This window comes from Mirounga leonina, unplaced genomic scaffold (assembly GCF_011800145.1).
Source record: "Mirounga leonina isolate KUSES-001 unplaced genomic scaffold, KU_Mleo_1.0 Mir_171, whole genome shotgun sequence".
NCBI lineage: Eukaryota > Metazoa > Chordata > Mammalia > Carnivora > Phocidae > Mirounga > Mirounga leonina.
In genome coordinates, this window is record NW_023270436.1 from 23,667,334 (window position 1) to 23,694,000 (window position 26,667).

At 49.8% G+C, this 26,667-nt stretch overlaps 1 protein-coding gene across 5 annotated transcripts in view; it reads left to right on the forward strand.

Annotated features, from left to right (window-relative positions):
* The window catches only part of LIMK2 (LIM domain kinase 2), a 58,735-nt gene that overhangs the window by 25,946 nt on the left and 6,122 nt on the right, over positions 1-26,667 (forward strand). Inside the window, exons 1-12 of one of the 5 annotated variants that reach the window (XM_035017410.1) lie at positions 4,638-4,729; positions 15,684-15,819; positions 16,488-16,597; positions 17,194-17,382; positions 18,592-18,697; positions 19,054-19,250; positions 20,920-21,106; positions 21,945-22,031; positions 22,692-22,823; positions 22,985-23,041; positions 25,319-25,384; positions 26,321-26,495. In XM_035017410.1, coding sequence (XP_034873301.1) covers positions 4,653-4,729; positions 15,684-15,819; positions 16,488-16,597; positions 17,194-17,382; positions 18,592-18,697; positions 19,054-19,250; positions 20,920-21,106; positions 21,945-22,031; positions 22,692-22,823; positions 22,985-23,041; positions 25,319-25,384; positions 26,321-26,495 — 1,519 coding nt within the window. In that variant the 5' untranslated portion in view covers positions 4,638-4,652. Of the gene's footprint in view, positions 1-4,637; positions 4,730-5,794; positions 6,222-7,439; positions 7,550-15,683; positions 15,820-16,487; positions 16,598-17,193; positions 17,383-18,591; positions 18,698-19,053; positions 19,251-20,919; positions 21,107-21,944; positions 22,032-22,691; positions 22,824-22,984; positions 23,042-25,318; positions 25,385-26,320; positions 26,496-26,667 lie in introns of those variants that run through there. The other 4 variants (XM_035017411.1, XM_035017407.1, XM_035017408.1 and 1 more) reach the window with 4 other exon arrangements.

A 26,667-nucleotide genomic window follows, 5' to 3' on the forward strand; every position in this document is an offset into this window, starting at 1 on the left:
GATACAGGCTCAGAGCCATTCCTGTGTGTGGTGCTTAGGGACACATCAAGAGAACTCTTCCCAGAGGAGATTGAGTGCTCTGTTGGAGCTGGACCTGGAAAAAAGAGGAGACAGCCACCAGCCTGAAGATGGAGGAGGCTACAGGAGGAGCTAAGACAGCAAAGGCTTGGGAAAGCCTACATGGCTGGATCAGGAAGTGGAATGGGGCAGGAGGTGGCCAGAGCCATGACCCTGGTGGGGAAGCTGAAGAAAGAGCCCCAGGAGGAGTGCCAGGGTGGCTCAGTCAGTTAAGCATCTGACTCTTGATTTCAGCTCAGGTCATGATCTCAGGGTTGTAGGATCTAGCCTCGCATCAGTGTGGAGTCTGCTTCTCTCCCTCTCCTTCTCGCTGTCCTCCTCCCCCCACTCTCGGGCATGCACTCCCTCTGTCTCTCAAATAAATAAATAAATCTTTTTTAAAAAGAAAGAAAGAAAAAGAAATAGCCCCAGGAGGTTTGAGTGCAGTGCACCCAGGCAGGCTTTGTCTTTGGACAAGAGCACTAGGAAAAAAGTGTAAGGAGGTATTTGTTCTAAATCTTAGGACTTCTTTTTGTTGTTATCCATTTATCATTTTAAAAAGCAGCACTTAAGGGGCGCCTGAGTGGCTCAGTCGTTAAGCGTCTGCCTTCGGCTCAGGTCATGGTTCCAGGGTCCTGGGATCGAGCCCCACATCGGGCTCCCTGCTCTGCGGGGGGTCTGCCTCTCCTTCCTCCATCCCACCCCCGCTTGTGTTCCCTCTCTCGCTGTGTCTCTCTCTGTCAAATAAATAAATAAAAATCTTTAAAAAAATAAAAAGCAGCACTTAAGTGTAAGAAAAAAATGCAAACAGTACCAAAATGGTAGAAAATCAATGCTGTTTTTATCCCTGCTTCCAGATGTTTCACTACTTAAAAGGAGAAACTGATAACCAAGTAGTGGAGTCTTCCAGATGTTCTCTGAGGATTATGGACATAGAGTTTTTAAATAATAGAATTATAGTGTACACTCTTTCTGATACTTGGGTTTTTTTATGTAACGCCTTACCTCATTATTTTTAACAGCTGCATAATATTCTATAGTATGCATGTGTAATTGTATTTAGCCCACTCCTATTTTTTTTTAAGATTTTTTTTCTTTGACACAGAGAGAGAGCACAAGCAGGGAGAGTGGGAGAGAGAGAAGCAGGCTCCCTGCTGAGCAGGGAGCCCAACGCAGGGCTCAATCCCAGGACCCAGAGATCATGACCTGAGCTGAAGGCAGACGCTTAACTGACTGAGTCACCTAGGTGCCCCGAGCCCACTCCCTTAATAGACACATGATTGTTCCTAATCTTAGTATTAAACAGGGCTGGATATGTGTTCTAGCTCATTCGTACCAATATTTCTCTGGGCAAAATTTCTTTCTTTTTTGTTAAAGATTTTATTTATTTATTTGAGAGAGAGAGCACACATAAGCAGGGGGAGGAGCAGGCAGAGGGAGAAGCAGGCTCCCCGCTGAGCAGGGCCCCCCCCCCCCCCGACCAGGAGGCTCAGTCCCAGGACCCCAGAATCATGACTTGAGCCGAAGGCAGATGCTTAACTGACTGAGCCACCCAGGCGCTGCCTCTGGGCAAAATTTCTATCAATGGAATTTCCAGGACTCCTGTTTTAGGAAGATGACTGCTATGGTCATGTTGAAAGAGAGGAGGAGCAGAGACTGGAGAAATGGTCAGTAGATGGGGGCAGCAGTGCTCACCTTTCAAGGTTCGGAAGCTATGGAGTCTCCAGGAGCTCCCTTCCTTGGTTGGAGTCATCCCGGCCAATAGAGGGCCCCACAAGAACACAGTTCCTTGGGCTTCAGATCATCCGAGCAGAGCTGCCTTCTGAGGAGAGGTCCGAGTGATTCATTCATTCACCACTTCTCACCCGAGTGCTCACTTGGGTCTGCCAGCCTTGAAGTCTGTTGCCTTCAGCCTCTCGCATCTCATCTGGTTCTGAAGAATCAGTTTGCTTGGCTCCTCTTCAGGTTTCCAACTTGTGAAATGTGCAGATTAGTACCTCTCCTGCCACCTTATCTTGTCCATAACTGCCAGTCCAAGGATCCTTGCAGTTGCCTCTGGCAGCCATAACTGCTGAATCCTCTGCCAGCTGCTCTAGGGACCTAGAAGAGCAGCTTTCCACCCAGGGCCAGTATCCAAAGGCAGGAGGGGGAAGTACAGTCTCCAGTGTGACCTTTCACCTCCCAGTTCTGGGTGGTTTAGGCCCTTTGAAGTTGGCCTTGAGGAACCACACACTTGGGTCTGAGCAGCCAACAGCTTATCACATCTGGTGATCAGTCCTTCAGTGATTCCTCCCGAAGTCTGGATTTATGGAGGTCAGATGGATTCCACCTAGGAGGGGCTTCCACTCATGACATGGGGAGACGGCTGCCCCTCTTTGAGGGAGAAGCAGTTTTCATGGCATTGAGAAGCCCTCACACTAGTTCCCCACACACCCACCCACCCACCCACTGAGTCCTTTGTAAGCAGAGTGGGGGGAATCGAGAAAGCCTGCAGCCTCCTGCTCACATTCCTAGACACCGACTCACTGCGCCTGCCGCCGCTGGAACAGCAGAGCTGTGTGAAATGTCAAGAGGAGTTATGCTCACGGGCTCCCTGGCCCCAGTCTCTTTGTGGCTTGCATTTTCTTCCATCTGCACTCTGTTCATCAGATGGAAATCAGAGGGTGCAATTAGAAGATAATTTGCTAGTTCCAGACTTAATTGGGGGCCCCCTTCTTCCCTGATCGAATTACAAGGGAACATAATAGATTTTTGGTGAGAAATAGTTGGCTCTATCGCTGGGATAAAGAGAGCTCCCAGCTTTCCAGCTGGATGGGCGTTTTGGTATCCTGTGTGTTGTTTCTCCTTTCCACCCTGCCCGACCTCCTCTGTTGCTCCTGTGTGGCCCCCAGGTTGGGATCCCAATCACCTCAGAGCTGGCTCAAGAGGTTTAAACTCAATTTGAGACCCAAGGAAAACAGGAAGCCCTCTGCAACCTCATAGGGTTGACAAATGTTGAAGCTGGAAGCTATTTAGAGACCTAACCAAGGCCCAGACAGAGGCAGCGACTTGCTGTAGGCCACATAGCTAGCCCATAGTGGTAGTAACAATAGTCTTAATGATATTAGCAGCTAACATTTATCAACCCTTAATGTGTTCCAGACTCTGTGCCAAGGGCTTACACGCAGTGAATTGTCGCATTCAAACCCAGACAGTCTGGCTCTGAGCCCAGACTGAGCTCCAGCATAGCGATGGTGGACCTCAGTATAGAAAACCTGGGTTCGAACCCTGGCTTCTCCTCTCACTTATACAACTGGGTAACCTCATACAAGCAATTTAGACTCTGTACTTCAGTTCCTCCCTCTGTAAAAAGGGAGAAAGCATAGCACTACTGACTACTGTGGGTTAAAATTCATTCATATGAGTGAATGCTGTGAGCAGTGCTTGGTGTAGAATGAGCGCCCATCCAGTGCTTACTCCCTGCTGGCTGCCTCTGGGGCTGGAGTGTGGTGTCTGTGTGCCAGTAGATAGATGTGGCTGAGTTCTGCACATATGCCAAAAGCTAGTCTTCACTATTAGGGGCAGTAAACAGAGTGATTGAGGGCCTTGGCTGCAGAGTAGAGGTTGGCAAACTATAGCCCATTGCCTGTTTTTGTATGGCCTATGATTTTTACATTTTTTAATGATTGGGCATGAGGAAGCAAAAGAATGTTTCATGGCACATGAAAATTACATGAAATTCAATTTTCACTGTCCACAAATAAAGGCTTATGGGAAAACAGCCATGTCCATTTGTTTATATTTTATATATGGACACTTTCACACTGCAGTGACAGATTCTGTATTTGTGTAGGCCTGCAAAGCCTAAAATTTTTAGTATATGTGCTGCCGAAGCGAGCACTTGCAAAGCCTAAAATATTTGTTCCCTGGCCCGTTAGGGGAAAAAGTGTCGTGACCCCTGATCTACAATCACACTGACTGGGTTTGAAACCCCGCTGCACCACTTACTAGCTGTTTGTCTTCAGGTTATTGACATAACCCTTCTGAACCTCAGTTTCCTCATCTGTTAAATGGGGATGATAACATCTACCCCGTATATTAGCAATTTAAGTATGATAGATAACAAATGGAGAGCACTTACCACAGAGCCGGGAACATACTAAGTGTTTAATAAATGGTATCTTATAACAGGGTGCAAACACAGTCTCTCTTATCACATTCATTGTTATCCATGTTTCCAATCAATAGAGGAATGGGAAAAGGTTCCCTTGTATCCCAGCCACCACCTTTGCCACAGACTTTCCTGTCACGGTGACAGGGTGACTTCGGTGGAGAGGAATGTGTGCCTGGTGGGAGAGAGCTGCTGTTACTCCCTCAAGTCCAACAGTGAGGTCTGGACATGTCCCACTTCAGCAACCTTGCTTTTCCCCTCACAGTCCTGCAGGCAAAGGGATAAGGGGCTTTCCCAGTGGTGGGCTCTGGTTTGGTCATCCCATCTCAGCTGGTACTCTTCAGCCAGGCCGCCACTCCAGATACTTAGGCCCAGCATCCCCACAGGCACTCCCAGCCTTGTCCTCCATCGTGCCCCATTTTTCAGTTTGAGAAGCCTGGTTGCCATGGACACAGCAGAAGAAGCACCACTGCCCGCTGAGGCCAATGGATGGCGTTATGGCAATGAAAGGAAAAATGAGAGGTAACAGGTGACCTGGGCTCCAGTTCCTGTGCTGTCTCCAACTTGCAGAAAGGCTTTGAGGGAGATATTTCCCCTTAAAGAGTCAGAATGAGCTCTGGGCTGAGAGCTCTTGCTGTGGAGCTCTTCACAGGGGCCTACATTTAAATCCCAGTCCTGGGGTGCCTGGGTGGCTGGTCGGTTGGGCATCTGCCTTTGGCTCAGGTCCTGGGGTCCCGGGATCAAGCCCCACTTCAGGCTCCCTGCTTAGTGGGGAGCCTGCTTCTCCATCTCCCTTTGTCCCCCCCACTCGTGCTCTCTCACTATCTCAAATTAAAAAAAAAAAAAAAAAAACTTTAAATCCCAGCCCTGCCCCTGAACAGTATTTTGCCCTTGGTTTAGTTAGCTAATCTCTCTGAACCTCGCTTTCCTTGTTTATGGAGCTAATTCCCATCTTGGAGAAATAAGAGAGTGCTATACAGGGCTTGCTACGTGGAGAAACATCAGGTGTCAGTTGACACTCTAGGCGTCTTTTCCTCATGCTCAGTACAGCTCTGCCCAGAAGTGGAGTGGCAACCCCCATTGGCTAGCTCTGGCGGCTGTCCCCAGGCCAGGCAGAGGAAAGGGATGAATGGGGATCCTAGCGCCAGGACCCAGTAGATACCAGCCGGAGAAGAGAGAGGGCAGCTCTCTGGACCTGGGTCTCTAGTGTCTAGACCTGCCTCCCCAGCCCAAGAGACCTCCCCCTCTTTGGGGGGGCGTGGCTTGGCCTGGAATTGCTATCCTGTGCTTTCCTTCACCTCAGAGCAGAGTTAACTATCCTTTGGGCAGCTCCTCAGGCTGGGGACACTTGGAGGCAGATGGGCTCGCCCTCTCTCTCGGCCCTGCCCTTCCCGAGCTCAGGGATGGACGCTCAGCCAGTCCTGGTTATTGTCTGTGGCGCTAGCCTGCAGCCTCCCTCCAGCCCAGCTCCACCCCTTGCCTGCAAGGTCTATTTCCTAATAGCTGCTCCAACCACACACCTCGGTTCCGCGAAGAGCCCCTCCTCTTCCTCCCTCCCTCCCTCCCTCCCTCATCAGGGGAGGGACTGAAGAAGAAGGCTAACTTGACAGCAGCGCTTCTTTCTTAGCTAGTCACCGGCCCCGGCCCAAGAAGCCCTGTGTGTGTGTGTGGCCTCTGCAGAGAGGTGTTTCTCCCGGAATCCCGAGGGTCCATCGGAGCTTCCGAGAACTGGGGAGGAGCCATCCCAGCCATGACCCCCTGCGGGAATCTGCCGGGGGGCAAGTGGCCGGGAGTCCTCACGCCCCTCCGGCTTCTCCGGAGGGAGAGGTGAGCCCTGGGCAGCCCGCCCACAGCCAGAGGTGCCGGGAGCCCTGGGCCTGTCATGGTGGCCGTCCGCAGCCAGCCTGAGGCACTCCCAGACAGGTTTGCAGCTGAGCTTGTTTATCTGGTGTGGGAAGAAGATGGGGAGTTACTTGTCCGTCCCGGCTTACTTCACCTCCAGAGACCCCTTTCGGTGAGTTGGGCTCTGAGTCCCCCTCTCCATCTTCTCTTCTGGCCCCTGGTCCTGAGGGGAGGGCAAAGGCCTCCCTGAACCTGCTTCTCGGATTTCACTTGTCCCTTGACCATCGGCACTGTCAGGAAGAAGCTAGCAGAAGCTCTTCCCAAGCAGAATAGGCCTGGTGAAGGCTTTCACCATGTTCTAGGAATGGTGAGGTGAGGGATATGCCCAGACGGAAGCTCCTGGGGAACTCTGGCTCTCCTTCCCAGGCACACCTGGAAGAGCCTCCAAAAGATGCCAGTGACCCTGCCTGTTCTTGGTGTTACTGCTTCCGGGGGAAGAGCACAAATAGGGTGCTTTCTTCCAGCTTTCACATGTCTTACCTGCAGGCCGTACTGTCTGCCAGGAATTTGTCCCAACAAGCAGGATGGGCAGGTTTTGTCAAACAGCATAGAAGAAGCTGGCAAGGCCTGGGTGTGGGCAGCCTGGTACACAGTAGGTGCTCTATAAACGTTTTTCTATTAATGGCAAGCACATTTGCCTCTGGCTCTAAGGGCTTTTGAGCTCCCAGGTGAGTACAGTTGCTAGGGAAAGGCCTGAGCAGGTGCTTCCGAGACTGGGGCAATTGGCTTTGGAGTGTCCTGAGCTTCCGCCCACCCCCCCACCTCCCCACTCCCGCCCTGCGCAGACCAGGTCCCCAGGCCTGAGACCTCTGCGGGCCTTTTACTGTAGGGCTTCTCAGAGGGAGATGTGGAAACTTTCTACTTCTGACCTGCCTTTCTTTGCTCTCTGCCCCACCCTACCTCCAACAGAAACTCCCCAGGGGGTTTCTGGCCCTCAGGGTCCCTCCTGAATGGAGCCATTCCTGGCCAGGGTGGGGCTTGTTTTCATTCTTTGGGAGCAGCCTGTTGTTCCAAGGGCTGCCTCCCCCTCACCAGTGGTCCTAGTCGACCTCTCCCTTTTGGCTTCCCCAACCCAGCTCCATGCCCAGACCTCGCTGCCAGGATACTAGTCAGGTGGCCATGCCCTGAGCAGAAAAGCAGAACACCATGTGGTTTCCAGGAATTACTGGACCCTGGTAGAGTGGTGGGAAGCCTTTGGATTTGGGGGAGGGGGGAGGGAACTGGTTCTCAGTGCTAACTCTTCCAGGCATCCTGCTAGGCACTTTATCCTTTGATTCTCTCAAAGCCTGATGGCATTATGTATCCCCATTTTATGGAAGAGGCAACGACTTTCAACAGAATTAACATGTGGGGTCTCTCTGGTCAGCCTTTCCCCGTCTTCCTGGGTTTGTTTCATCCTTCAGGAGGCTGCACCTTCCTCTGCTCACACACCCACCAAGGGTAAGTCTCAGGTTTGCTTTTCTTTCCCAGCAGAGAGTCCAAAAAGGGCCCCTATAGTTTGCCTGGCACATTGAAAGGATGGCAAAAATTCTTTTCTGAAGAGCCAATGGGAATTGATCTTGAGTTTAGGAGTAGGTTTTACCATGGAATCAAGATGCCAAGTGTTTGAAGTAGCCACTAGTTTAGACCAGGGCCTCATTAATCCCTCTTACTCTTAATCCTGGAAAGGCAGCATGGGGGAGGGGTTGTTCCCTTAGGAGCGAGGAATGCCGTGCCCCTTTTAATCTCTGAGGACAACTCAGGAGCTGGAGCAGATAATGAACTCTCAACCTGGACCTTTTGAGGTTCATGCCACCAGTGCCACCCAGGTCTGCCTGTTCCTTGTCTTGCTGTCTCAGTGCCTCTGGGGAACTGACTACCTTCTCTCTGCCCCAGTTCTGGTTTGCCCAGCTGGAGTCAGGGGGGTACTGACTCACTTTAGCCCCTCCCACCTCCCCCAAATGAGAGGCCACATTCCTGGAGCCACTTCTGAAGAGATAGCATGCAGGGCTCTGTGCCCCACAGGAGGGACCACCCAGACCTTCTGCTCTCCCAGGTATCAGTCTGATCAATCACCACTGTCACTGGTCAGAAAACTGCTCCCACCATCAGCCCCCTCCCTTATTACAGGGCACCCTGACCAGATGCCAGTCCCCTCCTTAGGCCTCAGTTTGCTCTGCTGCAGAGCATAGGGGTTGGACTTTCTGGGCTCCTGAACACAACCCTTGCCAGATTCTGTGAAACAAATTAAGTCCTTGACCCCAAGTGTCTGGGGGAGTACAAAGTCCACAGGAGTTCTAGGGCTGTGGTTGCAGGAAAGTGACGCAACCAAATTCCACGGGGACATGATCAGGCGTGACAATGCACAAGGGAGGGACGAGGGAGCAGGGAATGAAGAATGTAATTTCTGTACCCTGTACACCTCTGCCGAGTGCGCGGTCTTCTCCGCCAATGCCACTAGTGAAAGGGGGGAGATACAATCATAGGTGTGCTTCCAAGTAAGAAAATGCCTCCAATTGGAATTTACAGAAGAGGTCAATTAAGGAGTGACTTCTGTCTGACATCTTTTTTTTTTTTTAATAGAGTGCTTGTTATCTTTTTTTTTTAAGATTTTATTTATTTATTAGAGCGCACAAGAAGGGGGAGCGGGAGAGGGAGAAGCAGACTCCCTGCTGAGCAAGGAGCCCGATGCGGGACTCGATCCCGGGACTCCAGGATCATGACCTGAGCCGAAGGCAGTCACTTAACCAACTGAGCCACCCAGGCGCCCTTTGACATCTTTCAAGGATTTTTTTTTTTATATATAATTTCCCTTAATGTCCAACATTGATTTAATGGGCTTGATTTACACATTGTCTCTTGAAGAAAACAAGTGTATCTTTGTATTCTAAAGCAACCCATGTTTAAAGGGAAAAATTATTCTTAACTCTGCCCAGCTTAGCAGTAACATTGGCAGCTGCCTTAGGTCCTCTAGGACTCTCTTTATCTGAAAAGTGAAGGGCTCAGATCAGGTGAGTGATTCCTATAACTCCCCAACTCATGTGGCTCCTCAGAGACATACAAGCTCTTTTCCATTTTTTCCTAATCATGAAGGCTTTACCCTTAACTTCAGTATGACTGCACACATTACTTGAATCTACAGGTTTCCTGGCTTTTGGTTGGAACTGAATCAACACACTCTGGTAACACTTCTTGCTGATGGGAGGCTTATTATGTGTTTGGTTAATTTTTTTAAAACAGGATACCAAGGTGTCCATAATAATTACAGCTTCATTGACAGCCTGTTTCAATCTACAAGGTCTGCAGGAAAGAGGAGTAATAAAGGGATTTTCAGTGGTAGGAGACTGGGTTCTGATGGGCCAGTGTCTCTAGGCCCCTGTTATATCTGCCCTTCTATGCCTGGGGGAGAGTTGGCATCCCTGGTCACAGTACCCTCAAGCTGTGACAGAGACCTGCCCATTTTCCCCTTTTTAGCCCAGTCAGAGCTCAGAGGCAAGGGGCTGGAAGCAGCTTCTCCCCAACAGTCTGTCTGCTCATTCAGGGGGCTAAGGATGAGCATCCAACCAGGCCTTTACCAGGACATGGGAGGGCTTGTTCTTTAACCTTTGTAAATCCACTGTAATAGTGGCTACTTCAACCACATAAGGTTGAAAACTTAACCTGTAAACATTTGATCTGAAGAATGTGCATGTGAATGAGGGCTGGGCCAATGTCTTTATATCACTTGGCTTTTCCCAGCACAGCACCTTGCCTGTTTGGTCTTGCAGATCCTAGATGCACAGTAACTATTTCCCAATTGATAGGAATTGATAATAATCGATTGGCTTCTCATTGATTCAATAAGTAATTCATTTTAGGACCTTCTCTACTCACAGAAATCTGTTTGGTTCTGGGCCAAGATACAGATCCATATTGCTTAGGCATGGAGGGAAAGGAGTCTGCCTACTTTTGCCCTTGGTGTTCTCAAATTAAAGAGGGGAGGGAGGGAAATGAACATTTACTGGGTACCTGCTCTGAGCCTGGGGTCATTCTAGGCATTTGTACGTAATTCTCATAAACTCATGAGGTTTTATCACCAATGCACAAATGAGGAAACTAAGGCCCAGAGTCATGAAATAACTGGCTTGAGGTGACATAGATAGTAAATGGCAAAGAAGAAATGTGGACCCAGGTCTTGAAAAGTTATTTGTGAGAATCTCAACCTGATTATCTTCTTTTTAAAAAAAAACTGTGTTCCCTGCTAACTGAAAAGTCCTGAGTTTGGGGTCTCTGGTTGGATTGGTAAGTGGAGCATGTGACTCTTGATCTTGAGGTTGTGGGTAGAGATTACTTAAAAATAAAATCGTTAGGGACACCTGGGTGGCTCAGGGGTTAAGCATCTGACTCTTGATTTTGGCTCAGGTCATGATCTCAAGGTCCTGGGATTGAGCCCCAGGTTCAGGCTCCATGCTCAGCGGGTAATCTGCTTCAGATTCTCTCCTTCTCCCTCTGTTCCCCCCACCCCACACACACACCCTGCAACCCGCTTACATACTTGCTCTCTATCTCTCTGTCTAAAATAAGTAAATAAAATCTTTTTTAAAAAATAAAAATCTTAAAAAAAAAAAAAAAAAAGTCCTTAGTTTGGATCTGAGCTGCCCACTGAAGTGACCACCAAGTTTTAGTTCACTTTGCAGCTACCCAGGCCCTCTACAGTGCTTTGGGAGAGGAATTTTGGAGGTTGTCCTCAGTGCATGTGGACCTCTCTCTGATCTCTCCTGGCTGGGGCATTTCAGCTCTATTCACTCCGGTTGCTTGGGAGAGGGTGGTGCCTCAGACCTCAGTATGGCTCCACCAGTGGCTCCACGACTTCTAAGCTGGATGCCTTGGGCAGCCCACAGCTAGGGCAGATTTTGACTTAAACTTGAAACATTAAAAGATTGAAAGCTGGAAAAAGGCCTTGGCTTTGGAAGAAACATATTGTGGCCATGGCCTCCAAGAATCTGAAGGGGGATTTTTTTGGGGGTAGCACCTTAAATTTTCAGAGTGTGTTTTGGATTCTTAAAAAGGCAGAGACAGCTGGGGAACACAACGCTATGGACTAAAGGAAGGAGAATCATTGTGCCAGTTAACATTCAGTACTTGGATTTAAGGAGAAGCCTCATTACATGTTAACACTAAAGGGACTTCAGCTCTCAGGGCTCCAGCCTCATTTTCACAGATGCAAATCCTGAGGCCCAGCTTAGTGGATGTGCTGCATTACTCAGGTGATGCAGTCTAGTGGAAATGGCTTCATAGCCAAGTACACACAAGTTAAATCCCCAGCTCCATCGTGTATGTATTGGGTGACTTTGCAGAAGTGACTTGACTCTGCTTTTTAGTCTCTGGTCTATAGAACAGGAATAATCCTATCACCTTGCAGGATGTGGTCAAGATTAGAAATCATGGAAGTAAGGCACCTCATATAGTGCCCAGAATATGGTTGGCATTCAAGTAACAGGTAACTAACTCTCCTTAAAACTAGGACTCTAAGTCTACCACTCCAGTGACCTGAGAACCAGTTGTGTTCTGTGACAAAACAGCTTAGGGACCCACAGCCAGCCCTCCTATCAGCTGTTCACCTTCCTGTTCTTCAGACACCTGCGGCAGCTGACTTCAACTGTGTAGCTGGCCATACCCTTCAAAGGCATTCCTTGACACAGATGTGTGCATTGGTGATGTCGTTCTCCAGGCAGGTGTTCTTCCCAGAAGCCTGGCGTGGCTCTCCTGCATGTCTGCACTCGTTTCTCTCCCCACTCTCCTGGGCCTGGCCAGGGCTACTTGCAACAAACAAAAGCAGGATATTGGCAGTGGAAAGGAGGACGTGTTCTGGTACTCCTGTGCCCTGCAGCACACATACCATTGAGAGGGTGTAACAGGGCCCAGGCCTGCAGTTAGGTGCAAGTACATGTGCACCAGCTTTTCTCCACTGCAGATAGCAGAAGGGCAGGACCTGTTGACCGTGAGCCACAAAACGCTTATGCTCCCATCTGGACTGCTGGTTCTTGCTACTCCCACCATTTTCAGTTTGGAAACCTCGGCAAAGGGCTTACTCTGCTGGGCCCTTTGTTAGGTGCTGAATCTACCAGCAGTAAATGGGACACTGCTCTTGTCCTCAAGGAGTTCACAGTCTAGTGAAGGAGAAAGACAGGTACCTAAGAGCTTCAAGTCAGAAGCTGGGAGGCAAGAAGGAAGCCCTTGCTTCTAGTGCTATCCTTTGCTAGGCTCCACAGTCATTCAGAACTGGATTTAATGTCCTCACTGCTACCCACAAAGTAGGCGGTAATGTTGCCATTGCACAAATGAGAAGTGAAGTAGCCAGCCCAAGATCAGTTAGGTGGTAAGTGGTGATTCTGAGATTTGAACCTTGGATCATGTAGGGAAAGACCTAGATATGCACAGAATTAAGGGGATATGGGGTATAGTCTAATTACCTCATTTTACAGATGGGGAAACTATACGCAGAGAGAGAAAGGGCCTTGTGCAAGGGCATGTAGCTCCCAAGAACTTGAACCAGGCCTCGTCCCAATTCGGAGCTCATCTAGCATGCCTTTTACATTGAAAGGAATTTGAACTGCATGCCCAGAACAGGGTCTTCCCCGCCACCCCCTATAATTCATGGTTCCAATTGTGCCATTCTAGATACTTCATATCCATACTCTTCAAGTCCCTAAAGTTAAGCATCCAAAGAACGAGGAAATGCTATAGGATAGGAATGACTGGTGGCAGAAGCCGTCAGTGTTGAACACCCAGGGGGATCTGGATACTCCATAAAGAGATTCTCAGGGCCCTGCTTCTCTAGACCTCCCTAGCTCAGTTGCTTTCCACAGCTGCTTCAACTCCTTCCTGTCTCCCTCCTCTACCTCCTGCAGTGCCCAGAAGTAGTGGCGCCCATTGTGACCTCTCACCTTTAAGTTTTGTTTAGACTTTCTCTTCCCCAACTCATTAAATTTGTATATCTTTTATATCTGCAGTGCCTAGCAAGCTACTATAATAATACGCTTGCTTTGCTCTTCACAGTTTGCAAAAGGCTTTCCTCATACAGTAGCTCACTTAGTCTTCACAGTGCTCTTTGTAGTAAGATGCTATTAGTCACATTTTGTCAAGGAGGAAAAGTGACTGAGAGAAGTTGTCCAAAGCTATCCAGCTAGTGGAGGAAGTGGCAGGTAATGTGAACAGCTAGCATTATCATCTTTAAGAGCAGTTAACACTGAGTTCCTACTGTACTTAGCCTTTTATATAAATATCTATATAGTTTGATACATGTTATTTCATTTTCACAATAGTCCATTTTACAGATGAGGAAACTGGGGCAAAAAAGTGAGGTAACTTCCCCAAGATGACATGAGTTGGCAGGGTCAGGATTCACACTAAGAGGCCACTCCATCCTGCCTCTCAGAAGCAAGGATGTGGCCAGGATGGGTGGTACAAAGTGTTGACAACAAGAAGAGAGTCTTCACTGGAATCGCAGGCCAGGAAGCCCTTAGCTCTGGGTGCTGGGAGGCTCAGAAATGAGGAGGAGCTGGGGCGCCTGGGTGGCTCAGATGGTTAAGCGTCTGCCTTCGGCTCAGGTCATGATCCCAGGGTCCTGGGATCGAGTCCCGCATCGGGCTCCTTGCTCAGCGGGGAGTCTGCTTCTCCCTCTCCCTCTGCTGCTCCCCCTGCTCATGCTCTCTCTCTGTATCTCTGTGTCTCAAATGAGTAAATTAAAAAAATCTTAAAAAAAAAAAAAAAATGAGGAGGAGCTTATCTTGTATAGACTTGGCTTGAGAACACACCTAACCTGAGGGGTGGGGCTTTACAACCACATAACTTGCAGGAGAAAGGAGTTGTGGGTCTAACATGTATCTCCCACAGTGCTAGTGGAATTTTGCCCCCCCCCCATTATTTTATTTTGAAAATTTTCAAATATATAGAAGAGTTGAAAGAACAGTTCGAAGAATACCCATGTATCTTTCACCTAGATTTGTTAACTTTGAGCCAGTTTCTCTTTAAGTATTTATACACAACACACACAATGTACTTTATTTTTGCTGAACTATGAAAAAGTAGGTTGTAGATGTTTTGACTTTCACCCTTATTCTAATATGTTTCTTCTAAAAATTCTTCTGTATAACCAAAGTATCGTTACTGCACCTAAGAAAATGGATAGTTATTTCACAATATAATCAAGTGTATAGCCCAAATTCAGATTTCCTCAGTTGTTCCAAAAATGTCACTCGTGGCTGTTTTTCTTTTCTTTTTTTTTTTTTTTTAAGATTTTTAAATTTATTTATTTGACAGAGAGAAGCACAGCGAGAGAGGGAACACAAGCAGGGGGAGTGGGAGAGGGAGAAGCAGGCTTCCCGCTGAGCAGGGAGCCTGATGCAGGGCTTGATCCCAGGACCCTGGGATCATGACCTGAGCCGAAGGCAGACGCTTAACCAACTGATGAGCCACCCAGGCACCCCCTGTCAATAACTTTTAAGATTATTCTAATTTGGTACATGGGTATCTGATTCATTCTTTTTTTTTCTTTTTAAAGATTTTTACTTATTTATTTGACAGAGAGAGACACAGTGAGAGAGGGAACACAAGCAGGGAGAGTGGGAGAGGGAGAAGCAGGCTTCCTGCTGAGCAGGGAGCCCGATGTGGGGCTCGATCCCAGGACCCTGAGATCATGACCTGAGCCAAAGGCAGATGCTTAACGACTGAGCTACCCAGGCGCCCCTCATGGCTGTTTTTCAATCCAGAATTGAATCCTAGGTTAAGTGTTACATTTGTTTGCTGTGTCTCTGGGCTTTTTTAATCCCTGTACTTTTTTCCACCTCATGACATGAACTTTTTGGAAGAGTCAAGACCAGTAGTCTTACAGAATGACCCACATTCTGGATTTGCCTGATTGTTTCTTAATGCTTAACATAATTTTTTCACAAGAATGTTACATCAACAATGGTGATGGTGATGGGTAGGTTTTTGAACAGAGGTGAGATTGAGCTTCTTTGGTTCATCAAGATACCTGTCTAGACCAGAGGTTCTTAACTGGGGCCATGACTAGGTTTCAGTCCTTGACACACACACACACCATACCTAAATAATAAGCACATTTTCCTTGTATGTGCCTTTTTCTGAGAGGGGCGGCTTCTTTTTTTTTTTTTTTAAGATTTTTATTTATTTGTCAGAGAGAAAGAGAGCACAAGCAGGGGGAGTGGCAGAGGGAGAAGTAGGGAGCCTGATGCGGGACTCGATCCTAGGACCCTGGGATCATGACCTGAGCCGAAGGCAGACGCTTAACCAACTAAGCCACCCAGGTGTCCCCGAGAGAGGCTTCTTGACCCTTACTAGATTCTCTAAGGGCTTCAAGACCCAAAAAGGTTAAGGTCTGCTAGGTGAGGCAGGCAATACAGAACTGGTTTCTGGGATCTTCTTGACGCTGAATCAACTTCCTTTGGGGGGATGGCAGTAAACTGTAACTTTCCCTCATCCTGGCTTTGGATCAAAGAGAGGTCTGTCCATTTTGTTAAACCTGGGAGCCAGAGACAGCCTGTGTATCCTGGTTCCAAGGATCCAGAAGAATTTCTTGTCTCCTGTCTTTCAGGTGTTCAGAATGCCAGGATTCCCTCACCAACTGGTACTATGAGAAGGATGGGAAGCTTTACTGCCACAAGGACTACTGGGGGAAGTTTGGAGAGTTCTGCCATGGGTGCTCTCTGCTGATGACAGGGCCTGTCATGGTGAGTGAGACCCTCTTGGTCATCAGAGTCCATTGACGGCCCCTCTGATTCCCCATGGCCTTTCGTCTTCTAGTCTTCCATCAGCCAAGGCCTCCCCTTTTATTTCTTCAGTCATTTAATAGATGTTTGTTGAGTACCAGTTAAGTGCCAGGTAAGATCCTTCCCTTAAAAACTTAACAGTCCGATGTTGGGAGTGGGTGGGTGGGCAGGGAGCAGACACAGTACAATGGGATTAAGGCCTCAGAGGAGAGCATTACAGGTTGAGGAGGATACATCCAAGTTGTGTGCAGAGAATCAGAAAAGGTGACCCTGGAATGGGCTGCTAGAGAGTGGTTCCACCTACCTGCTCCAGAAATGGGCTTTAAGCCTAGTCACAGATTTGCCAACCCTGTGTTGGAGGAACTGTGCCTTTCTAGTGGGGATGATGACTTCTGGCGACTTGCTGTCATGGCTGAGACCAAAACAGTTTTTTCTAATCTCAGAAATGACAGGGAGGTACCAATCTGACTCGTCCTCTGGAAGCTCTAGGGCAGGAAGTGCAAAGGTGGATTGTGACTGGGACCTGTAGATCCTTGATTGGAGGTCACTCACCTACCCCTACCCTCCAGCAGTGACAGCTCACTTCCTCTGTCTGTCGTCTGTCTACCCTTCTCCCTATCTGCTCACAGGTGGCCGGGGAGTTCAAGTACCACCCAGAGTGCTTTGCCTGTATGAGCTGCAAGGTGATCATTGAAGATGGGGATGCATATGCCCTGGTGCAGCACTCCACCCTCTACTGGTAAGGTGGTGTCCATCCTCCCCCTAAGAGTGGCCAAGAGAGAGAAACAGATGGCATGGCAGTGTGAGTTGGGCAGAAACAGTACGAAGGTGTCAGAGCACTGGATTCCTATCATCGCAATGCCCGTAACCACCTCGGTAATCTGTAAGCAGACAGTTAACATCTCTCTGCCCTCTGTCCTCTATTCTACTGTTAGAATAATGACACTCTGCCCTGCAGTCCTCCCAGAGGGAGAGAATGGCTGGGAAGGTGCTCTCAGAGAAGGATCCCAGAAAATTAAAGACAAAAGCCCCTTAAAGCTCACTCAGTCCAATTGCCTCAGTTGACAAAGAAGACTGAGGCCCAAAGAGGGGAAGGGAACTTGGTTCTTACTGAGAGTCAAAAGCAGAGCGAAGAGAACCCAGGCCATCGCACCCATACTCCCAGACTACCCCAGGGACCCTGGGCTCCTCATTCTGAGCAGCCAACTGGAATCATGGCAAGGATGGTAATAGTGGGAATGTGGGTACTATTGCCTGAAGCCACATGGTGCAGTGGTTGCTGGGCTTCCACGTGGGGCTCCAGGATCTTAGCCCCCTTTATGTTCCTCTTCCCAGTGGGAAGTGCCATAATGAGGTGGTGTTGGCACCCATGTTTGAGAGGCTCTCCACGGAGTCTGTTCAGGACCAGCTGCCCTACTCCGTCACACACATCTCCATGCCAGCCACCACCGAGGGCAGACGGGGCTTCTCTGTGTCCGTGGAAAGTGCCTGCTCCAACTATGCCACCACTGTGCAAGTAAAAGAGTGAGTATTTTGAGGACCCCTAGAGCAGGAGTTGTTAACATAGAGTCCTTGGATGGGCCTCAGGGGTTGCAGAGCTCCCTTCACCCTCATCTCCTATCTTTCTCCTGGAGCTCACTATGCTCTAACCCCACCTGGGCCTCGGCACTTACTCTTCCCTTTGCCTAGCTTGCTTCCCACCAGATACTTAATGCCAGAACAGCTCACCTTTCATGCATGAAGTTTCAGATCATGTGTTCTTTGAAATTATCTGGCTTGATTATGTCTATTAGTTTATCATCTGTCTTCCTGACGAGTTCCTTCTGGAACTTAGTCTTGTTCAGTATTGCATGCCCAGGGCCTAGAACAGTGCCTGGCATGTAGTACATGTTCACTGATTATTGTTTTGTTGGTTGAGTAAATGAAGGAGGAAGGAAAAGAAAGAAGTTAAGACTTCATCCGCTGTCCAGGCCAGAGACCAGATGGGGAAAGAGTCTATATTTGTCTAATACCATTAATGAGGCACCTGTGGCTGCCAGCCCCGTAAATAGTGACTGTGCATTTACTGTGTGCTGAGCACTAGGTACTTGCAGTATAGGTGAGAGGTACGAGGGTTGGGGAAGTCAGCAAGAGGTGAGATCTGCACTACAACCTCATTAGATGAAGAGGGGAGGGCATTGTGTTCAGTGCAGGGGTGGGAGTCTGTGGTTGTGTCTGGTATAGATTGGGTGGTTGGGAGTAGCCAGAAAGGGAGCTATTAAGTCATGTAGGGATTATGAAGACTGAGCAGGTCTTTTGAGGGATAAGCAACAAGGTGATGCAACTAGGTTAGCGTTCTAGAAGGATTGCTGGGATGGGTGTTGGATGGGAGAGGAGCAAGCCTGGTAGTGTAGAGACCATTTAGGAGGCTATTGGAAGATCAGATGAGAGGTGTTGGTAACTGTGGTGATGAAGTGAAGGCAAGATTTTCGAAGACAGTGAGGGTTGGGGTGCATAAGAGAACTCCAGATAGGGAATATGTCATCCAAGTCTCTGGCGTAGGCCACTGGGTGAGAGGGGGTGCCCTTCACTGAGACAGGGCACCCTGTAAAGAGCATTGCGTTTCCCCTGTGAGTGGTCTGGGTCTTGGGGGCTGGTAGGAGCCTGGAGCCTGGTGAGCCTTCCTGCACAAGTGAAATTGGTCAGGTGCATTTTTAGGATGTCTTCATCCTGACTCAACTCTTGTCTGGCCAGGGTCAACCGGATGCACATCAGTCCCAGCAACCGCAACGCCATCCACCCCGGGGATCGCATCCTGGAGATCAATGGGATCCCCGTCCGCACACTCCGAGTGGAAGAGGTACAATGTGTGTCCAGTCTGTCATGGGGGTGGGACATGGAACAGACCCTCTGGGATATCAGGCTGTGGCCTTTGCCTTTCTCCACCCCCAGTCTAACTCTGTCTTGCCACTGAGCCTGTGGCCACTGGTGACCTCCTGTATCAGCCTGGCACATTCCCAGGACAGCAGGGATGGCCTGACAGATGGGATATCTGACAGGATGCCAGGGAGAGGGCACTATGGGGCTGCTGGCAGCTGGAGGCCACCATTAGCCAAGTTGAACATTGGCCATACTGTGCTTGGATCATCTGGGCTGACGGGTGGCCTGGGTTGGGACAGCCTGTGGGAGCCAGCCTTACACTGCTCTTGGCTACAGGTAGAGGATGCAATTAACCAGACAAGCCAGACACTTCAGCTCTTGATTGAACATGATCCTGTCTCCCAGCGCCTGGACCAGCTGCGGCTGGATGCACGACTCTCCCCCCACATGCAGAATGCCGGACACTCCCATACCCTCAGCACCCTGGACACCAAGGAGAATCTGGAAGGGACACTAAGGAGACGCTCCCTGAGGTGCTACCTCCTATCCTGATTCCATGCTGACCCATGCCTATCCCTCAGATGAGGTTGAACTGGCTTTGGGAGGCCAGCAGAAAGGGAACCCGCCAGCCAGGGACGGGTCATGAGGATTGTGCTGACCCAGCTACCCCCATAGGAATCACAGTTCATAGCCAGAGCCTGTGCGTGATCTGACCCAGCTGTCTGCCAGGTTTCCTTAGAAACCAGAGAATCAGCCCCCATCCACTGAACTCCTGAGCTAGACAGAAGGCAGCAATGCCGGCCCCTAAAGGACCAGCAAAGGGAGGTGCAGGGCTCAGAGGCTGGAGTAGGGGCACAGGGAGGATTAATAAGTATAAATAAGAACACTGAAAATTATAAAGCAAGAGATGAATGCAAGCTGTTTTAGATTTGAGGGCTCAGTGGTCAAAACCTCAGGGTTGTCCAGGTCCAACAGGAGGGAGCGGTTGCCCTGGATGCAGGTGCCAAGTGGGGAGACTAAAAGGAGTCTGAAGCAGTGGCTCTCTAGATGGACACACCTATACCATGCCTTTGAGCTGAGCTCTCTCCCTTCACATATCACATCATCTCTCTGAGCTTCTGTTTCTGCTTCTGTGAAGTGGGGTTGTAAGACAAAGGTGGCTGTCTCACCAATTATCTAAGGATTCAGTATGGAAAGGGATGCAAAGTAGCACAGTGCCAGCAAAGGGTCAGCACTAAGTGAGGTGTTGTTAATATCTAGGAGTCAAGTTCTCTATCTGCCCTCCTGATCAAACAGACTAAATCACTCAGGGCCCTTGCCTGGCATCTTTTGGAAACAGGGCCCTCCCCACAGGTTGCTGGTATGAACTTCTGGCTGCCCTCTTGGCCTCGGCACAAGTGAGCTGGTAGAGGTAGGGCAGGGAAGGCCTGAGAACGTGGCGGGGGGTGGGGGTGGGGGGCGGTTGGCCAGAGAGCTGCTTAGATATCTGGAAGGCCATCATGCAGGAGAGACGGCAGCTCACCTTGTGTGCTTCTGTGGGCATGGTTGGTGAGAGGCAAAGCAGAAGAGCAAGGGCTAAGAAGCTTGTGGGCGGTCCTTTCTGGGTAGCCCAAGTGAAATAGGATGTGCCGGAGAGAAGTTTGCAGGGTTGCAATTCACCTGCAGTGCTGTGGACTTCAGCCTTCTTGTCCCTTCTTCAGGAGGTCAGTAACAGTTATCAACCATTACTATTACTGGCTGCTTTTAAAAATGTAAGTACACTGGCATTATTGCTGTAAAAATTGTACATGCTTATTATTTTAAAATTCGGGAAATGTAGACAGGTAGAAAGATGAGCAAAGTAGCCAGAATCCTATTTGGTCAGTTTTTGGATGGTGGTAGGCTGTCACTCCAGCAGACCTGGGAGGTGGTGGGATGACCATCTTCCAGTGCTGTTATATATTGAGCACTATAGGCTAGTAGTCGTTCCAGGTGAGTGCTCAGGCTTCCTGCTCTGATTCTTAAATAAACTACTGATGTTTGCAGCCCCAGAATGGCACATCTGTCTGACGTAAGAGCTCCCTCCCCTCATCATAGCACCTGAACTACAGACATTGGGGTGGATAGGGTAGTAGGGTGCCCTTGAGGTTTCTACCTCCACGGTTTTACTGGCAGGTCTCTGAGGACTACCCTAGCCCTACCCTCGTCTTTCCTCATCTTCAGGCGCAGTAACAGCATCTCCAAGTCCCCTGGCCCCAGCTCCCCAAAGGAGCCCCTGCTCTTTAGTCGTGACATCAGCCGCTCAGAATCGCTTCGCTGTTCCAGCAGCAATTCACAGCAGATCTTCCGGCCATGTGACCTGATCCACGGGGAGGTCCTGGGGAAGGGCTTCTTTGGGCAGGCCATCAAGGTGAGCACAGGCAGCAGCTGCTCTGCTCCTTGCCCCCAACCCCTCTCTCACCTTCTTTTGGGGAGTTCTCATGACATGATCTCACTCCACACCCTACAGGACACCAGGCCCCCTTCCTGGCTGCAGGTGATGGTGTGAGGGCTACACTCCTGCCCTCCTAGGCCACCTAAGGGCAGCGTTGCTGTCGCAATGAGCTTGGTCGACCTAGAGACCTAGGTTGGGATGAGTTGTGCCCATAGCCCTGCTACCTCCAGTCAGCGGAGGCTTTTAGGTCCCCTGAGGCCTCAGTGCTGGGCATATTGCAGGGAGTATACGGGGGAGTTGCCCCTGCCTCCCTGACAAACAGTCTTGGGGACTAACCTCTCTCTCTTTCTCTCCTCCTCCTCCTCTGCTGAGAGCTGGGAGGGGGGGTCAGGTAAGCCATGTGTCTCAGCTTTCAGGGCATTGGGGCTGGAGAGCTCACCCTGACCCACCCAGCTCCCTGGTGCATGTCTGTGGCACTGACCCTCCTGTCCCCAGACTTCTGTTCACCCAAGGGACTCATTCCTGTGTCAGATGACCAGAGCCCCTGCTTGGCTTGCCAGTGTCCCCTCCTGCCTCCTATACTTCCCTTTTCTGCATTCTCGCCTCCCCTCTGTGCATGCCCAGCTCTCCAAGGAAGAGGGATGCTCCCCTCTGAGGCCCCTGTTGCCTCATGGCTGTGTCTTCTACACATGAACTCTTGTCAGTCTGATCTGGCTCAGTATGTCTTCCAGGGGATGGGATGGCCAGTTGCATATATCTTCACACAGTTCCCCAGAACTCTGCACCAGTAATAGTTGCCCCTCTTTGTAACTAGGTAACACACAAAGCCACTGGCAAAGTGATGGTCATGAAGGAGTTAATTCGGTGTGATGAGGAAACACAGAAGACTTTTCTGACTGAGGTAAGAAGATGGGGTGGTGGGAGTTAGGAGTTTGGTTTCACTGTTGGAAGAGGAAGATTTTACTAAACAGTTTCAGGAGGAAACTTATTTTAGAATTCCTTTCTTAAAAGCTGAGCAGAAAAGAGCTCTAGAGGAATGCCTAATTATCTGTTCAATGAACACTTACTAAAGACAGCATGATCTGGGTACAAGGGATACAGTAACAAATTGGATGTGGTTCAGAGGAGCTTACAGCTAATGGGGGGTAATGGACATGAAAACAGACCAGTTTAGGACAACTAGTTACACTCACCACCTGAACACCCTGCTAAGGGAGCCTGGAGTGGGGCCTCCCAGAGAACTCTCACCCCTGTGGAGCATTTACACAGTTTTTACCACACCTCCCAAGTTGTTCCATTCCTTCAGTTGGTACTCCCATGGTCTGGGTATTGCCCTCCAGGCCTTTGTTTCACTCTCAGACCCTCCCATTCCAGTTCCCCCCAATAAAATTCCCAGAAAGGCAGGATCCCAAGGGTGAGGCCTGTGAGGCATCCCCATCATGTAAGACTAGAGGTAGGAGATGCAGGTAACACTTGTCAGATTGACTGCCTGGAGGAAAGGGGGTGAGGAAGACACAGTGGAAAGTAACCATCCACCCTCCTTGGCCTCTGCCACCCCCAGGTGAAGGTGATGCGCAGCCTGGACCACCCCAATGTGCTGAAGTTCATTGGTGTGCTATACAAGGACAAGAAGCTGAACCTGTTGACAGAGTACATTGAGGGGGGCACGCTGAAGGACTTTCTGCGCAGTGTGGTGAGCATACCACCCTTGCTGCTTTGCCTGCAAAGGGTCATGCTGAGCAGAACTGGGCATAGGCAGGGGGGGTTCACTGGCAGGCCATGTTGACCCATGAGCCTGGATCCCAAATGGGACAGGGCCCCACAGCCTCTGATGGGCATTCCCCCATCCCATAGGACCCGTTTCCCTGGCAGCAGAAGGTCAGATTTGCCAAAGGCATCGCCTCTGGAATGGTGAGTTCTGCCAGCGGTGGGAGTGGTGGCAAGGTGGGGATGGGGAGTCAGGATAGGTGCGGGGATTGCTGGCAGGTACTGGAAGACAGAGACCCCAGCCTGGGCAGCTTGTGTGGGCTGGGTCGGTCAGCAGCTGCTTATTGAGCTTCTTTCGGTGCCTGTGAAATTGCCCCCAGTTGCCTTTTCTTAGCTCACAACCTACACTTAACGGGTTCTAAATCTTCAAGGGCAAACAGGCATGGGTAAGGCAAACTAGTAGTGTCCAGCTGCTGTGGGAACTTGGCGCAAGTAGAGAACCTCACTGCCTATGAAATCAGAGAAGGGAGAGATGTGTTCTAGCTAAGCCTGAAGGATGGGTCAGAATTAGATAAAAGTTCCTCTTGGCAGAGAGACCCCAAGGTTGAGGTCTGTTTCACCTGGGAAAGAAGGAGACCAATTATAGTAGTAATACCAGTGACCGTTGCTGAGTGCTTTCTATATGCCAGGCACTGAGCTGAGGGACTAACATGTATGTATGTGTTCCTCACGACAACCCCGGTTTCCAGATGAGAAGCTGATCTAGAAAGGGATAGGGCAAGGAGCTTAGGCTAGTCAGTCTGACCCCCAAACCTGAGATTTTATTTTATTTTTTTTTTTTTAAAGATTTTATTTATTTATTTGAGAGAGAGAATGAGAGACAGCACAAGAGGGAAGAGGGTCAGAGGGAGAAGCAGACCCCCCGCTGAGCAGGGAGCCCGATGTGGGACTCGATCCCGGGACTCCAGGATCATGACCTGAGCCGAAGGCAGTCGCTTAACCAACTGAGCCACCCAGGTGCTCCCAAACCTGAGATTTTAATCACTGCCTTCATGTGGGGCCCATGAAGACTGTGTTAGTCTGGAGGTACATTAAGATCTCTGTGTTTTGGACTAAGGAGTCTGGACTTTACTTAGGAAGCCAAAAAGACAGGTGTAAAAGATACTTAAGCAAGAAAGTTTTGTGAACAGAGCTGTTTTTTTGAAGATGGGTCTGGTGTGGTCAGTAGATGGCGGTCGAGTTAGGAGAACTGAAGGCAGGGAGACCAGGGGTGGGGCTAGTGAAACATTTCAGGTTTCTGAATTAAGGTATGGAATTAAGGTATGACTGTGGGGACGGGAGACTGGGAGGCGGGGTGCAGAGAGACTGGTTGGCAGCAAGGGAGCAGAGGTAGGAGGAGAAAGAGTAGGGGTGGCTTGAGGTACCTAGAAGAATGGTGGTGTTATTTACCAGATGTTTGCAGGGGCAGCAATGTTGGGGAAACAGGTCTGGGAAGAACTAGTGTTGCCTGAGGCTGATGTGTGGTTAGTGGGGGTCAGCATGTGTAGAGAAGGTGGCTTTGAGGAGGCTGGAAGAAAATGCAGGAACACAAGAGTCTCAGGAACAGGTAGCATGGGAGAGGTGCAGGCAGTCTTGGGAGAAAGGACAGGCAGGCAGGTCACAAGAGCTACAGCATTTAGGAAGAGCTCCCTGGGTATGTGAGCAGAGCCAGGAGCCTTGGGGATAGAAGCAGTATTAGAAAGGACTGGAGGGGGGCGTGTAGGGAGCTCCTTCCACATTGGCTGGGGAAGGGAAGAGAAAGAAAAGGAAGTGGCTGCAGAGTGACAAGAGCCAGGAGTAGAGGCCTGGATGTTAGGGGGGCCGGAAGCAGAATAGCAAACAGAGACTTGCATGAAAACACTGGGGTAGGAAGAGAAAGAAGTTAAAGTGTGGACAGGGAAGAGCAAGGAGTATGCTAAGTCTCAGAGAAGGAGAATGTCAGGAATATGGAACCAGCTGGCCAGGAGGAGGTCACTTCTTCCCCTATCACAGGCAGGAAGGATCCAGGGTGGCTGAAGCCAGAGATTGGGGTGAGGATGGCAGTGAAGGGGGCTAGGAGCAGTGCATCTGAGGGCACTCACTTCAGGTGGCCTGGATCTATGTAAAATGGGTAGAGGGGCTGGGGGCATGCAAGGCCCCGGGCCCATAGAGTTGGGGACTTTAGGAGGGAGCAGTGAGTGTCTAGAGCAGCCGCTGGGTTGGGGTCAGTGAACAAAGGATGGTCAGAAGGTGGTAGCAGGGAGAGAGAGGAAGCCCAAGCAGCCTTTGGCTTTCTGTTGGTGTTGGGACAAGGGAGTGACAGCAGGCAGCCCTAGCCCTAGGGTCCAGATTGGGTTCTGAAGCTGAATAGGGATGGCCTGGGAGAAGAGCAGGCCCCCAGTTGCGGAGTCTGCATCTGCTTAAATTACTGGCCATTGGCCTCAGCTCGTACTTCTGTTCCAGGCCTATTTGCACTCCATGTGCATCATCCATCGGGATCTGAACTCACACAACTGCCTTATCAAGCTGGTATGTCCCACCACCCTGGGTCTCCCTAGGGCCAGCCCTCTTGCCTTGTCACAAAGGAGACTGACTGTTCCCCACCTAAGGCTCCTGTCTTGCCTTTCCTGCCGTACCTGATGCCCTCCTCTGTCTTCTGGGGGCTCTCAAACACATGTAAACACAATTACACCAACTCTCAGTAGCAGCCTTTGAAATCCTTTGGTTAGAGAGAGCTCCAGAAGTTCCTTAACTATATATAGAGCCCTGGTGTTTTTCCTGGTTTCACCCCATGGTAGTTCTGTAATGCAGCTCACTACAGACCCTATTCTACAACTGTGGCACCTTGAGGCCTCACTCTGAGGCCACAGAGCTAGTAAATGTATAGTGGCCAGTTTGGGGTCAGCATTTTTCACACCACCCATCAGCTCTGGTTGTTAGCATGTCATTTATCCTGCTAGCTTGCAGTCTAGCTCCCTGGGTGTCCACTAACTGGCCCTGCTCTTCCCTCTGAGTCCATACTAAATAATCTTAACCTTTTTCCACATGACTGCCCTGTAGCTATTTGAAGAGCTTATCTCCCCCCAAGTCCCCCCACTGACTACCTCTACCTTATCTTTTTCTGTCTTATCCTGGTTCTAGCCATGCCTTAAATCTTTTGGGGAACAAGGCAGAATGGGATTTAAAAAAAAAAAAGAAAAGAAATCCCTTTTTCTGCCTCTGAGTTCCACTCTCTAGGTCCCAGAGCCTTATCCCTCCAGGCTCCAGGGGCTCTGCTGTGAACACCCCCAGGTCTGGGGACTCTGCTGTGCAGATACCAGACTGTTAGAAAACAAATAACCAAGCCTTGTCTGCCAGAGAGTGCTTTAGCTGTGACTCCCCTTTGCTACTACCTTTTCTCCCCTTTTCAATGACTTCTCTTGGGAATGTCCTCACCAAGTCCTGACCTGGCCCTTGTCCTACCAGGACAAGACTGTGGTGGTGGCAGACTTTGGGCTGTCACGGCTTATAGTTGAGGAGAGGAAAAAGCCCCCAGTGGAGAAGGCTACCACCAAGAAACGCACCTTGCGTAAGAATGACCGCAAGAAGCGCTATACAGTGGTGGGAAACCCCTACTGGATGGCCCCTGAGATGCTGAACGGTGAGTCCTGACATTGGACAATGGAGGGGTGCCCCAAGAGGGGAGTTTGGGGGCCACATCTTGGAGCAGAGCCCTGGGTGTTCAAGGGAGGCCTGTGAAGTAAGGCCAGGTACCCACAGCTGATGGCTAGATGATTTTTATCCCTTGCCACACTGGACCTCATAAATTTCTT